Source organism: Salmo salar, chromosome ssa15, assembly GCF_905237065.1.
Source record: "Salmo salar chromosome ssa15, Ssal_v3.1, whole genome shotgun sequence".
Taxonomy (NCBI): Eukaryota; Metazoa; Chordata; class Actinopteri; order Salmoniformes; family Salmonidae; genus Salmo; species Salmo salar.
Window position 1 is genome coordinate 25,019,835 of NC_059456.1, and position 14,326 is coordinate 25,034,160.

General features: G+C 42.3%; 1 protein-coding gene across 4 annotated transcripts in view; it reads right to left on the minus strand.

The window, feature by feature from the left end:
- Positions 1–1,945: 1,945 nt before the first annotated feature.
- Positions 1,946–14,326, minus strand: part of cdc42bpb (CDC42 binding protein kinase beta (DMPK-like)) — a 144,702-nt gene continuing 132,321 nt past the window's right edge. For 2 of the 4 annotated variants that reach the window (XM_014143792.2, XM_014143793.2), the window contains 6 exons: positions 11,892–12,009; positions 11,291–11,408; positions 10,162–10,404; positions 6,690–6,798; positions 6,277–6,347; positions 1,946–3,700 (listed from right to left, as the gene is read on the minus strand). In XM_014143792.2, the coding sequence (XP_013999267.1) occupies positions 3,572–3,700; positions 6,277–6,347; positions 6,690–6,798; positions 10,162–10,404; positions 11,291–11,408; positions 11,892–12,009 (788 nt within the window). In that variant the 3' untranslated portion in view covers positions 1,946–3,571. The remainder of the gene's footprint in view (positions 3,701–6,276; positions 6,348–6,689; positions 6,799–10,161; positions 10,405–11,290; positions 11,409–11,891; positions 12,010–14,326) is intronic. The other 2 variants (XM_014143795.2, XM_014143794.2) reach the window with 1 other exon arrangement.

Consider the following 14,326-nt stretch of genomic DNA (forward strand, 5'->3'; position numbering starts at 1 on the left):
TTTTTTATAAAACCTGTTTTCGCTTTGTCATGTGTACAGTCGTGGCCAAAAGTTTTGAGAATGACATAAATATTAATTTGTACAAAGTCTTATGCCTCAGTTTGTATGATGGCGATTTGCAAATACTCCAGAATGTTATGAAGAGTGATCAGATGAATTGCAATTAATTGCAAAGTCCCTCTTTGCCATACAAATGAACTGAATCCCCCAAAAGATTTCCACTGCATTTCAGCCCTGCCACAAAAGGACCAGCTGACATCATGTCAGTGATTCTCTCGTTAACACAGCTGTGAGTGTTGACGAAGACAAGGCTGGAGATCGCTCTGTCATGCTGACTGAGTTTGAATAACAGACTGGAAGCTTCAAAAGGAGGGTAGTGCTTGGAATCATTGTTCTTCCTCTGTCAACCATGGTTACCTGCAAGGAAACACGTGCCGTCATCATTGCTTTGCACAAAAAGGGCTTCATAGGCAAGGATATTGCTGCCAGTAAGATTTCACCTAAATCAGCCATTTATCAGATCATCAAGAACTTCAAGGAGAGCGGTTAAATTGTTGTGAAGGCTTCAGGGCGCCCAAGAAAGTCTAGCAAGCGCCAGGACCGCCTCCTAAAGTTGATTCAGCTGCGGGATCGGGGCACCACCAGTACAGAGCTTGCTCAGGAATGGCAACAGGCAGGTGTGAGTGCATCTCCACGCACAGTGAGGCGAAGACTTTTGGAGGATGGCCTGGTGTCAAGAAGGGCAGCAAAGAAGCCACTTCTCTCTAGGAAAAACATCAGGAACAGATTGATATTCTGCAAAAGGTACAGGGATTGGATTGCTGAGGACTGGGGTAAAGTCATTTTCTCTGATGAATCCTCTTTCCTATTGTTTGGGGCATCCGGAAAAAAGCTGGTCTGGAGAAGACAAGGTGAGCGCTACCATCAGTCCTGTGTCATGCCAACAGTAAAGCATCCTGAGACCATTCATGTGTGGGGTTGCTTCTCAGCCAAGGGAGTGGGCATACTCACAATTTTGCCTAAGAACACAGCCATGAATAAAGAATGGTACCAACACATCCTCCGAGAGAAACTTCTCCCAACCATCCAGGAACAATTTGGTGACGAACAATGCCCTTTCCAGCATGATGGAGCACCTTGCCATAAGGCAAAAGTGATAACTAAGTGGCTCGGGGAACAAAACATCGATATTTTGGGTCCATGGCCAGGAAACTCCCCAGACCTTAATCCCATTGAGAACTTTTGGTCAATCCTCAAGAGGCGGGCAGACAAACATAAACCCACAAATTCTGACAAACTTCAAGCATTGATTATGCAAGAATGGGCTGCCATCAGTCAGGATGTGGCCCAGAAGTTAATTGACAGCATGCCAGGGCCGATTGCAGAGGTCTTGAAAAAGAAGGTTCAACACTGCAAATACTGACACTTTGCATCAACTTCATGTAATTGACATGTATGGAATGCTTGTAATTATACTTCAGTATTCCATAGTAACATCTGACAAAAATATCTAAAGACACTGAGGCAGCAGACTTTGTGAAAATTAATATTTGTGTCATTTTCAAACCTTTTGGCCACGACTGTAGATTGATGATACATTTTTTTAATAAGGCTGTAAAAGTAACAATATGTGGAAAAAAGTCATGGGGTCTGAATACTTTTCCGAATGCACTGTAAGTCATTAATTTCGGCATCAGCCGTGACTATAGCCTCTCCCTGCAAAATGACATGAATCGCAGCATTCTTGTTTTCCAATACCATTCCATTTTCCTAGCAAAGTTCTTGCATTAAATTCTCATTCTTAACTTTTCACTATAAATTTCTCATTCTTTACTTTATGCATCACAAAAATAAAATCTACATTCATAGCATCAACAGTGTGTTCTGAGCTGATAACAATGAATAGAGTATATAAAAACAACACACAAAGCACACCGAGACAAGACAAGCACAACAGATACTATTTTATTGTCTGTTCAAATGTTTGTTGCTAACAATTCAATAATTACAAAGATTCCAACTGGTGATTTTAATATCTTTTTTTTTTTAAGAGGAAAAAAAAAGCAGTAGTGTTTCAAAGAGAGAAAAAAAATGTCCCGTCTTCGGAGAGATGAACAGAAGTCTGGGAAGAATAAAAGGAACGAGAACGATCACTGACACAAAATCAAAAGATGATACTCGGACTAAAACATGTGCAAGTTTAATACAGTGTTTCTGGAAAACCCCCCCTCTCACCGATAGCCTGCAGGTTTAAAATCACTTCGGGAATTGATCTGAACGAGGTGCTATAAAACAAAATGGCACTGAAGGCACACTAGAGTGATTAAACTGGATATGCCACACATGCCTGTACTGTATCTCATACTTCTGTACAATGAAACATCCCACACTGGAGGAAAAACTATTCAGACACCCCCCTGTGGTGGTACGGCGCTATGACTGTACACCACCGCTAATGCTTCCCACTCTCATGATTGAACGATTTAAAATGTGAGGGCCTTGGCCGGGGGGGGTTCTCTCTATAGTGAGCAGGTCTTCACACACATACCTATTTATTTATTTCAACATAGCACACGAAAGCAGCAGCAGCTTGTGAAGGACTCTTATTAATAATCCTATGAGTAATGTGGTCCTTTTCGCTATGTTCAGATTCCCACCACTTATCAACTTAAAACCGCATATCGAGAAATGAAAGTCTCATGATTCTGTTTTTATTTCTTCTTCCATTTCTGGTTGCTATGGCGCCAACTATACGTTTTCTGGCAAAAGATCCAAGTTAAAAACAATGCATGTTAAAGGCTGGCAGGAGATGTAAATGCTGTAAAATATGCCCACTAATTTAGCTTTACAGTAAAACCCCTGCAGTCAATTGAGTTGAATGGCAGCTCGTCCCCTGGGAAGGTACAGCTCTCAAAATGGTCCGGGAACAGCTCAATAGGATTACAACGCCAGTACAGAAGGGGCTGGGAAGTGTGTGTGTGGGAGGGGTAATGGTTCTTGTAGAAAGTCTGCCATTTCTTTCACCGTTCTGTTTTGTGTCCGCCAAGTCGAGCTCAACATGTCCGTGTAAAATACTATACGCTTTAAAAACAACAGTTATTTCACACTCGTCTTTGTTTCTTTTAAACAAACTGATACCTATGATTAGGACAGTTCATCATTAATGCTTTACTGAGATTACTGAGTCCCCCATCAGTAATCTCTGTTTTTAGTTCAGCCCCATCTCACCTCTATGTATTGATCATTTCAACTAAGTAATAATAACCTTAACTCATAGGAAACATTTATGGCCTGAAATGAAGAAAAACAAAATCAAATCTATACTGGCTGATTTGTTGTTTTAGCGTTAGCTTCAAATACCATGTGCCCCTCACTTTCTTTGGAGGGTCTATGCTCGTCACACGCAGAAAAGGCTTCAGCGGTGGCATTTTGTCCACAAAGTCTGTTCTTGGCACTTTGCAGCGATACACAAGTTCTATGTCGAATGTAGGTATTGAGTGATTAAGCACGCATTGTGTGTGTGTGTGTAAGGTGTGCGTATGTCAGGTGTGTGTGTGTGTGGGGGGGGTCCTCAGCCGTCCAGGGTGTGCTCCAGGCCGTCCAGTGTTTGCTGGCTGCGGTGGGGGGAGTTGGGGCTGGGGGGGCTGCTGGGGTCAGAGCTGTTGGAGAGGGTGGAGTGCTTGGTGGAGTCGGAGTCCGGCTGAGGGAATACAGAGAGAGTGTTTTTATATATCAAAGATGTATTAAACAAGTTCAGTTGCTAATTGTTTGGCTCAACTGTTGGCTGGATGGTTCATATACATAAGATAAAAATATGAATCTTAGTTTTTAAATCATGAAACCACACATATCCTTAGTTTTAAATAGACAATATATGCTTTTGCTCATCAGTGTCGAGAGGTGTATCCATTTCTATCAAACATTTTTAGACAATATTTCTGTCTATTTAGGGGACGATTTGGATAAAGACCACCCCTGAGGTAAACGTTCCATTTAGCCTCTTTTACAATACAAACACATTTTAATTATTAATGTTTGCTTTGGCAATGTAAGATAACTTATCATACCCACGAAGCGAGTTGAATTAAATTGTATTGAGATAATTTTTGGGGGAAGAGGGGCTGAAATTGAGTAAAGTGTGAGTGATTGAATGTGTGTGTACAATCAGTAAGGCTGGGATGATACTACTGTCACGATACTTGTTAGTAGTGTGGCAAGAACACGAAGCGGATTTAACGTCTTTTAGGAAAACAGCCCTAATATTGGAAACAAACATCATTATGTTGTCATCCAGAGTCACATGTATTTATTTTCCAAGTTATAGCACACAATATTTTACATACAGCAGGTTTTTAAAAGGACCAAAGAGTTCTGTCTGCTTCGTGTTGTCAAAAAAATATTACAATACTGCTATCGTCACAACCCTTACAGTCAGTGTGTGTATCAGGGTTTCTGTTAGCCGGTAATTAACAGCTTTTGGTCGCCAAATAAAATTGGAGACGATTTCGCTCTTCAACATTCTCTCACTACTTGTGCCTGATGCTGAGGAGAGAGCTACTGTGAAGTAATACTAAAGTTATAGAATATGCCTCTAAGTGAAAAGGGTCATGTCCTACTTATGGAGAAGTGTTTATATTGAATTGGACAAAGATGAGAAGAAAGTTGGCCCGGCCAAACGCAGGCTACTGTGCAACTTGTTATTGAGGTAGGATGCAATTTTTTTTTAATCACTATTATTATTGTATATCATTTATTATTATAGACCTATTTATTAATTTAAACAAGTTTTTTAAATATGCAAAACGTGTGGTTTCATTCAGTTGAGAAATTTTCATTGGATACATGAAGTTTGATCTGTGCGCTTTGGTTTAAGATAGTCTTTTGAAAAATAAAATATATATATAATTAGCCTATAGCTGTCATCTGTTGGGTACAGTAGGCCCTAACTTTTCTTGATAATTGCTGCAATATAGTCTGTTCAAACCTTTTGTGAAGGTTTAAACCAGTTTGCAGTGTTTTGTTTTATTCTGTTCCAACTGTAATGTTGCGTTTGCTGCAATATAATATCTTGCTCGTATCTTCCCTATAAACAATGGCTTGACTTACTTTTTATATTACACTAATAAAGTTTAAACTTTTGTGAAGGTTTGGTGTCGCTATTAACCTATTAGGTCTATGCACTGGCGAGCCAACTGACTCAGACAGTTGAACTTGAGGTGAAGAAAAATGTTTTAGGCTTACCAGAGTTACTCCTATAATATCTAACAATATAATGCTTATCTTTCAAAAAACAATCTGATATAAAATGTACAAATTAGCCTCCTTCTGTATGCCTATATGGGTATAGCAGGCGATGTAGCCTACCTTAACAGAAAATGACTCAAGTAAAAGTGAAAGTTAGCCAGTAAAATACAAAAAAAAAGTCTAAAAGTATTTGGTTTTAAATATACCTAAGTATCAAAAGTAAATGGAATTGGTAAAATATACTTAAGTATCAAAAGTAAAAGTATTCATCATTTCAAATTCCTCATATTATGCAAACCAGACAACACAATTATATATATATATATATTTTTTTTAATTGACGGTTAGCCAGGTGCACACTCCAACACTTGGACATTAATTTACAAACAAAGCATTTGTGTTTAGTGAGTCCTCCAGTTTAGAGGCAGTAGATGACCAGGGATGTTCTCTTGATAAGTGCGTGAATGACCATTTTTCTGTCAAAATGTAACGAGTACTTTTGGGTGTCAGGGAAAATGTATGAAGTAAAAAGTACATTATTCTCTTTAGGAAGGTAGTGAAGTAAAAGTACAGATACCCCAAAAAACAACTTTAAAGAACTGCCATTTTGAGAATTTGATTCTCCCTGACTGTTTAGTTTTTATTTTGGTGACTGTTAGTTCTTAAAGTCAATCAAATCAAATCAAATGTATTTATATAGCCCTTCTTACATCAGCTGATATCTCAAAGTGCTGTACAGAAACCCAGCCTAAAACCCCAAACAGCAAGCAATGCAGGTGTAGAAGATGATCTTATTTTAAACTACATAGATCCATTATATTTATAAGTATTTTATATAGAGTTTTAGTTGTTCAAGTTTACACTGAAAACATTTTACCATTCCGATATAGGGGAAACACCGGCACCCAAAGTATACGGACCACCGGTACATTTCTCAAATGTCCGATAAATGTAAAATCTTCCCGGTCACTTTCCTAACGGAAACCCTGGTGTGTGTGTGTGTGTGTGTGTGCTGTGTTGGGGTGTCTTTACCTCTCTCTCAAAGTCCCCGTCTGGGTCAGAGATGTTTCGAGACGATCCTGCTCCTCCAAAGTCTGCACCTCCTTCATGACACACACACACAGAGACACACACACACACAGAGAGACACACACACACACACACAGAGAGAGAGACACACACACAGAGACATAGAGAGACACACACACAGAGAGACACACACACAGCGAGAGACACACACACAGAGAGACACACACAGAGAGACACACACACAGAGACACACACACAGAGAGAGACACACACAGAGAGAGACACACACAGAGAGAGACACACACAGAGAGAGACACAGAGCATTAGCATCAATGACAGAGAGAGAATGGAGTTACTAAAGTGTGTGTTGTAACCAGTGTTCACATGTGGAAGCTGTGCGCTCGGGGTCCTCTCACCAGAGGCCGTGCGGGTGATGTGGGTCATGCTCCTCTGTTGCCGGGAGATACTGGAGAGTGGGCGGGGCTTGTCCTTGGCCGGGTCATCCTGAGAAGAATGCATCACACTCTGTACCCCCACGCAGTCGCCAAGACACACACACACACACACACACACACACACACACACATACAGTAAGACAATGACACATATGTGACTATATGGGTGAACAGGTGTGTGTTCATTAGGATACACAACGGAAAACATTTGTAAAAAATGTCATTGGTTGCCTAATGAACACAACCCAGGTACATGATTGGACACGGTCAAGACATTTAGATGGATGCTTATGCACACACATGAAACCAACAGCCTTGTACACGATCACACGTACAGTGATAAACTCCACAGCAAGTCACTCATTTGACTGAAACAAGTCACACTCACGCTGGTATGTTTTTGCAAAATTCAATGGGAGAAAATAGTCATGGATAAGTCTCTACATGACTTTTGGTGGCCGTCTACTAATAGAATAAACCTTCTAGGGAGCTTTTCCAATTTGCTGTGCCCCATTTTTAAAAAGCTCTCTCTCCATTGAACCCTATAGGAAGCTTATCAAAGCGTGTTGCCCTGTTTTAACATGACAAATAAGCAGAGATCACACAAAGCATAACCACACTGCAGCCAGTACAGAAAAACACACTCACTATGACGTCAGCCGAAATAAAACCACCCCAGCTTCCGAAAAACTCACTGCACTCGAGAAAATGTAAGAAAGGAACCGTGAGGAAGAATGGGAAGGAGAGAAAAAGGGGGGAAGGAGAGAGAAAGGGGGGAAGGAGAGAAAAGGGGGGAAGGAGAGAAAAAGGGGTGAAGGAGAGAAAAAGGGGTGAAAGGGGGGGGCTGGAAATATGACCAATCCCAAGTCGACCCAAGCACCTGCTCCCTATTCACTGGTGGAGATGGAAGAGTAACGGTTAAATATAGACACCTCCATTATTATTGGCACCCTTGATAAAGATGAGCAAAAAATACTATAACATTTATACAAATACTGAGCTATATTGTATGCACATTTGGGGGGGGGGTTGTTTTATACAATTATTTATTTCCTCAAAAAGAATAGCACTGTTTTTAATACTTTTTGCACCTTCTCCTAGCTAGGATAATGGCACCTAGCCTTTATCATGCGTTTTTTATTTGTATTTTTTAGAGAACACATCGGGAGGGATCTTAGACCATTCCTCTGTCCAGATAATTGATCTCCTTTGGTCTGATCTAACTGCCCTCTTCAATTCAAACCATGGGTTCAAGTCCGGAGACCGACGTGGCCAAACCACAGGTTTTGAATGGGGTTCAAGTCCGGAGACCGACGTGGCCAAACCATAGGTTTTGAATGGGGTTCAAGTCCGGAGACAGACATGACCAAACCACAGGTTTTGAATGGGGTTCAAGTCCGGAGACTGACGTGGCCATTGCAACATTTGTATTTTGTGGTCAATTAACCATTTCATTGTCTTGCTGGAAGCTCTACAGTTAATTCGGAAAGTATTCAGACCCCTTGACTTTTTCCACATTTTGTTAAGTTACAGCCTTACACAAATGGAATCGTTTTTTCCCCTCATTAATCTACACACAATAACCCATAATGACAAAACAAAAGCAGATTTTTGATTTCTTTGCCAATTTATATTTTTTTAAACCCGAAAATATTGCATTTACATAAGCATTCAGACCCTTGACTCAGTACGTTGTTGAAGCACCTTTGGCAGCGATTACAGCCTTGAGTCTTCTTGGGTATGACGCTACAAGCTTGGCACATCTGTATCTGGGGAGTTTCTCTCGTTCCTCTGAAGCTCTGTCAGGTTGGATGGGGAGCGTTGCTGCACAGCTATTTTCAGGTCTCTCCAGAGATGTTAGATCGGGTTCAAGTCCAGGCTCTGGCTGGGCCACTCAAGGACATTCAGAGACTTGTCCCAAAGTCACTCCTGCATTGTCTTGGCGAACCTTCGCCCCAGTCAGAGGTCCTGAGCGCCCTGGAGCAGGTTTTCATCAAGGATCTCTGTGTACTGCTCCGTTCATCTTTGCCTCGATCCTGACTAGTCTCCCAGTCCCTGCCACTGAAAAACATTCCCACAGCATGATGCTGCCACCACCATGCTTTATCGTAGGGATGGTGCCAGGTTTCCTCCAGACGTGACGCTTAGCATTCAGGCCAAAGAGTTAAATCTTGGTTCATCAGACCAGAGAATCCTGTTTCGCATGGTCTGAAAGTCTTTAGCGGGCTGTCATGTGCCTTTAATTTAACTGAGGAGTGGATTCCATCTGGCCACTCTACCATAAAGGCCTGATTGGTGGAGTGCTGTTTATAGACATCTCAAGGATGATCAATGGAAACAGGATGCAACTGAGCTCAATTTCGAGTCTCATAGCAAAGGGTCTGAACACATGAAAATAATGTGTTTTTTATTTGTAATAAATTTGCTAAAATTTCTAAAAAAGTGTTTTCCTTTGTCATTATGGGGTATTGTGTGTAGATTGAATAAGAAAACAATTATTCAATCCATTTAAGAACAAGGCTGTAACGTAACAAAATTTGGAAAAAGGCAAGGGGTCTGAATATTTTGAAGACGAACTGTAGGCCCAAGGGTAGAAGTACCGCCGATCTTTATCCTTTACCTTTAACCATGGACTGATTCAGACCTGGGACACCAGGTGAATCGCTGTCCAATTAAAAAAATAACATGAATTAATCCAGTTAACAACCAGAGAGAAAAAGAAATCACCAGTACCCCAGACCTCCAGGCTCAGATTCAACAACCAGTACCCCAGACCTCCAGGCTCAGATTCAACAACCAGTACCCCAGACCTCCAGGCTCAGATTCAACAACCAGTACCCCAGACCTCCAGGCTCAGATTCAACAACCAGTACCCCAGACCTCCAGGCTCAGATTCAACAACCAGTACCCCAGACCTCCAGGCTCAGATTCAACAACCAGTACCCCAGACCTCCAGGCTCAGATTCAACAACCAGTACCCCAGACCTCCAGGCTCAGATTCAACAACCAGTACCAGACCTCCAGGCTCGGATTCAACAACCAGTACCCCAGACCTCCAGGCTCAGATTCAACAACCAGTACCCCAGACCTCCAGGCTCAGATTCAACAACCAGTACCCCAGACCTCCAGGCTCAGATTCAACAACCAGTACCCCAGACCTCCAGGCTCAGATTCAACAACCAGTACCCCAGACCTCCAGGATCAGATTCAACAACCAGTACCCCAGACCTCCAGGCTCAGATTCAACAACCAGTACCCCAGACCTCCAGGCTCAGATTCAACAACCAGTACCCCAGGAATAGAGGCTAGATCACTAGGAGACGAGGGCTACTGCGGGTGTCGATTTGGGATTGTGCAAAAGAGGTGGTGGTGGTGTCAAAAGGAGGAGAGTGGGGGAAGGAGGGGGAGAGGGGAAGCGTCAGGTCAGGCCTACCCTTCCTAGGGAGGAGGTGGAGGGAGAGGAGGAGGAGGAGGATGAGAGCTGGGGCATGCTGCAGTGCTGCAGCGAGGAGGTGGAGGAGGAGGTGGCGGAGGAAGAGGCGGGTTCTTTCTGCAGGTAGAGGCCGGCCGACACGAGGCTCATGTGATAGACGTGCTCAAAGTTGCTCGGTGGGGAGATCAGGGCGTGGTGGCGGGAGGATGAGGGGGAGGGGGTGGTGGCGGCGCTCTCGCTCTGCTGCCGGGCCGGGCGGGGAGGGGGGGGGGTGAGAAGGAAAGAGAGAGCGGAAACAAAGGACACCAACAAGACACAGATGAAAAAAAAGAGAGGGAGGGGAGGAGAAAGTGAAAGAGGGCGTGAGGGAGGGACTACAGGGTCATTCTCAAAAGAGAGATGGAAGAGGGGCAGAGGTGGTAAATAGGTAGAGAAAGGTGACATCTAGAAGGTAGGATAGCAGTGCTATTCTGTGGAGTTAGGATGGTATGATAGCAGTGCTATTCTGTGGAGTTAGGATGGTAGGATAGCAGTGCTATTCTGTGGAGTTGGCAGTGGGAGCTGCTAGTGTCAGAAAATGCAAGGAGACACCATGTTGGCTCCAGCGGGTGTCTTGCGATCGTTAAAAAACAGCTGTTATGGCTCCTGTTTTGTTACGTTTTAAGGGGCGGCCATTTTATTATCCACAATTTCAGGAAGGTTAACACAGGGTGGACATTTTGGTTCCTGCGATATCAGTTAGGTTATTTGCAGTAGCTGTCCTGGGTACAGCAAATGTCAGTTAATTTGCAATAGACAGCCACTTTGGCTGCTACAATATCAGTCAGGTTATCATGGGGTTGGGAAGCCATTTTGCTTCCTGCAACGTCAGTTGGGTTATGACAGAGATGGAAAGAGGTCCTATCTTTCTTTGTATCTGTGCCATTATGGCGTCTGTGACAGCATGGGCAGCGCCATTAAGGCTACCTCCATTTTAAAGTACATTTTCTTCTCCTTTTGATGTTTGAAAATGTGCCTCAATGACAATGTCCATGCTAAAACGGGTTATATCCAAGTTGAGTCCTTTAACTATCTCCTATGGGTTATGAATACAGTATGAGGCAGCCATTTTGGCTCTAGCTGTGTTTACCAGAGGCAAATCCATGAGGACCTGCATGCCGTCGCCGGGGCCCATGTGTGCCACGTGGTTAAAGTTGATTGGGTTGGAGATCAACTTGGACCTCAGCTCAGGGTCCCTCAGCATCTCTCTGTCAACACAAAACACATGGTTACAATGGTCAGTATGTATTATTGTGAATAGTTATATTTTTGTCATTTTTGCAACATCTTATTCAGAGCAACTTTGGGTTAAGTGCCTTGCTCAAGGACACTGACAGATTCTTCACCTAGTCGGCCCGGAGATTCGAACCAGCGACCTTTCGGTTACAGGCCCAACCACTAGGCTACATGCCGCCTGAAGTTGTACTGGGTGAGTGTACTACAATAAACAAACAGACTAACTTCTGACAATCATCTCCTCATTTAAGTCAGACGTATAGTTATAGTGATGTCACCTCCACTGGCGCTGGAGTCTGATCGAGTGGTGCCCCCCTGGCGACGGGGGTTCAAGCCCCGACTCAGACTCCCTTATCTAAACCCCTATATTCTGTCTCCCCTCGCTACTTTACTGCTGTACAGTCCAAAAGTCAAGAAAAGTATGAAAGGGGATTGTGGGGGGGAAAAAAGGTTACCTCCTCTGCTGCAGTCTCTCCTCTTCCGGGACCTTGAAGAGGAACTTCCTCTTGCTGCGCGTTCTCACCATCAGCTTCTTACTGTTGTCAGATGTCTCAGGGATGGCCAGGTCACCTTCTGCAGGACGGACAGAGAGAGAGAAATTTGAGATGTAGGTAAGTGTATTGGGGTATATACATGTAGTGAGTATATTGAGATATACACTACCGTTCAAAAGTTTGGGGTCACTTAGAAATGTCCTTGTTTTCCATGAAAACATACATGAAATGAGTTGCAAAATGAATAGGAAATATAGTCAAGACATTGACAAGGTTATAAATAATGATTTGTAATTGAAATAATAATTGTGTCCTTCAAACTTTGCTTCCGTCAAAGAATCCTCCATTTGCATTCAATTTGTTGAGGTAATCTGAAGCGATTTCACCCCATGCTTCCTGAAGCACCTCACACAAATTGGATTGGCTTGATGGGCACTTCTTACGTAGCATAAAGTCAAGCTGCACCCACAACAGCTCAATAGGGTTGAGATCTGGTGACTGTGCTGGTCACTCCATTAAAGACAGAATACCAGCTGACTGCTTCTTCCCTAAATAGTTCTTGCATAGTTTGGTGTGGGCTTTGGGTCATTGTCCTGCTGTAGGAGGAAATTGGCTCCAATTAAGTGCCATCCACAGGGTATGGCATGGCGTTACAAAATGGAGTGATAGCCTTCTTTCAAGATCCTTTTTACCCTGTACAAATCTCCTACTTTACCACCACCAAAGCACCCCCAGACCAACACATTGCCTCCACCATGCTTGACAGATGACGTCAAGCACTCCTCCAGTATATTTTCATTTTTTCAGCGTCTCACAAATGTTCTTCTTTGTGATGTGAACACCTCAAACTTAGATTCATTTGTCCATAACGCTTTTCTCCAATCTTCCTCTGTCTAGTCTCTGTGTTCTTTTGCCCATCTTAATCTTTTCTTTTTGTTCCCCAGTCAGGCATGGCTTTTCTTTGCAACTCTGCCTAGAAGGCCAGTATCCCGGAGTAGTCTCTTCACTGCTGACGTTGAGACTGGTGTTTTGCGGGTACTATTTAATGAAGCTGCCAGTTGAGGACTTGTGAGGTGTCTGTCAAGTATGAGAAACTCTCACATGGAATAGCCTTCATTTCTCAGAACAAGAATAGACTGACGAGTTTCATAAGAAAGTTCTTTGTTTGTGGACATTTTGAGCCTGTAATCGAACCCACAAATGCTGATGCTCCAGATACTCAACTAGTCTAAAGAAGGCCAGTTTTATTGCATCTTTAATCAGAACAACAGTTTTCAGCTGTGCTAACATAATTGCAAAAGAGGTTTCTAATGATCAATTAGCCTTTTAAAATGATAAACTTGGATTAGCTAACACAACGTGCCATTGGAACACAGGAGTGATGGTTGCTGATAATGGGCCTCTGTACACCTATGTAGATATTTTATTTTAAAAAAAATCAGTTTACAGCTTCAATAGTCATTTACAACATTAACAATGTCTACACTGCATTTCTGATCAATTTGATGTTATTTTAATGGACAAAAAATGTGCTTTTCTTTCCAAAACAAGGACATTTCTAAGTGACCCCAAACTTTTGAACGGTAGTGTATGTAGTGAGTATATTGTGGTATTGGTGAGTGTATTGGGATATATGTAGTCAGTATAGTGTTGTATAGGTGAGTGTAGTGTGTATATTGTTGTATAGGTGAGTGTAGTGTGGTATATGTAGTCAGTATATTGAGGTATAGGTGAGTGTATTGGGGTATATATGTAGTCAGTATATTGTTGTATAGGTGATTGTATAGTGTATTGGTGTATATGTAGTCAGTATATTGAGGTATAGGTGAGTGCATTAGGGTATATGTAGTCAGTATATTGAGGTATAGGTGAGTGCATTGGGGTATATGTAGTCAGTATATTGTGGTATAGGTGAGTGTATTGGGGTATATGTAGTCAGTATATTGTGGTATAGGTGAGTACACTGGGGTATATGTAGTCAGTATACTGTTGTATAGGTCAGTATATTGTGGTACAGGTGAGTGCATTGTGGTATATGTGAGTGTATAGTGTATTGGGGTATACGTAGTCAGTATATTGTGGTATAGGTGAGTGTATTGGGGTATATGTAGTCAGTATATTGTGGTATAGGTGAGTGTATTGGGATATATATAGTCAGTATATTGTGGTATAGGTGAGTGTATTGGGTTATATATAGTCAGTATATTGTGGTATAGGTGAGTGTATTGGGTTATATATAGTCAGTATATTGTGGTATAGGTGAGTGCATTGGGTTATATATAGTCAGTATATTGTGGTATAGGTGAGTGTATAGTGTATTGGGGTATATGTAGTCAGTATATTGTGGTATAGGTGAGTGCATTGGGGTATATATAGTCAGTATATTGAGGTATAGG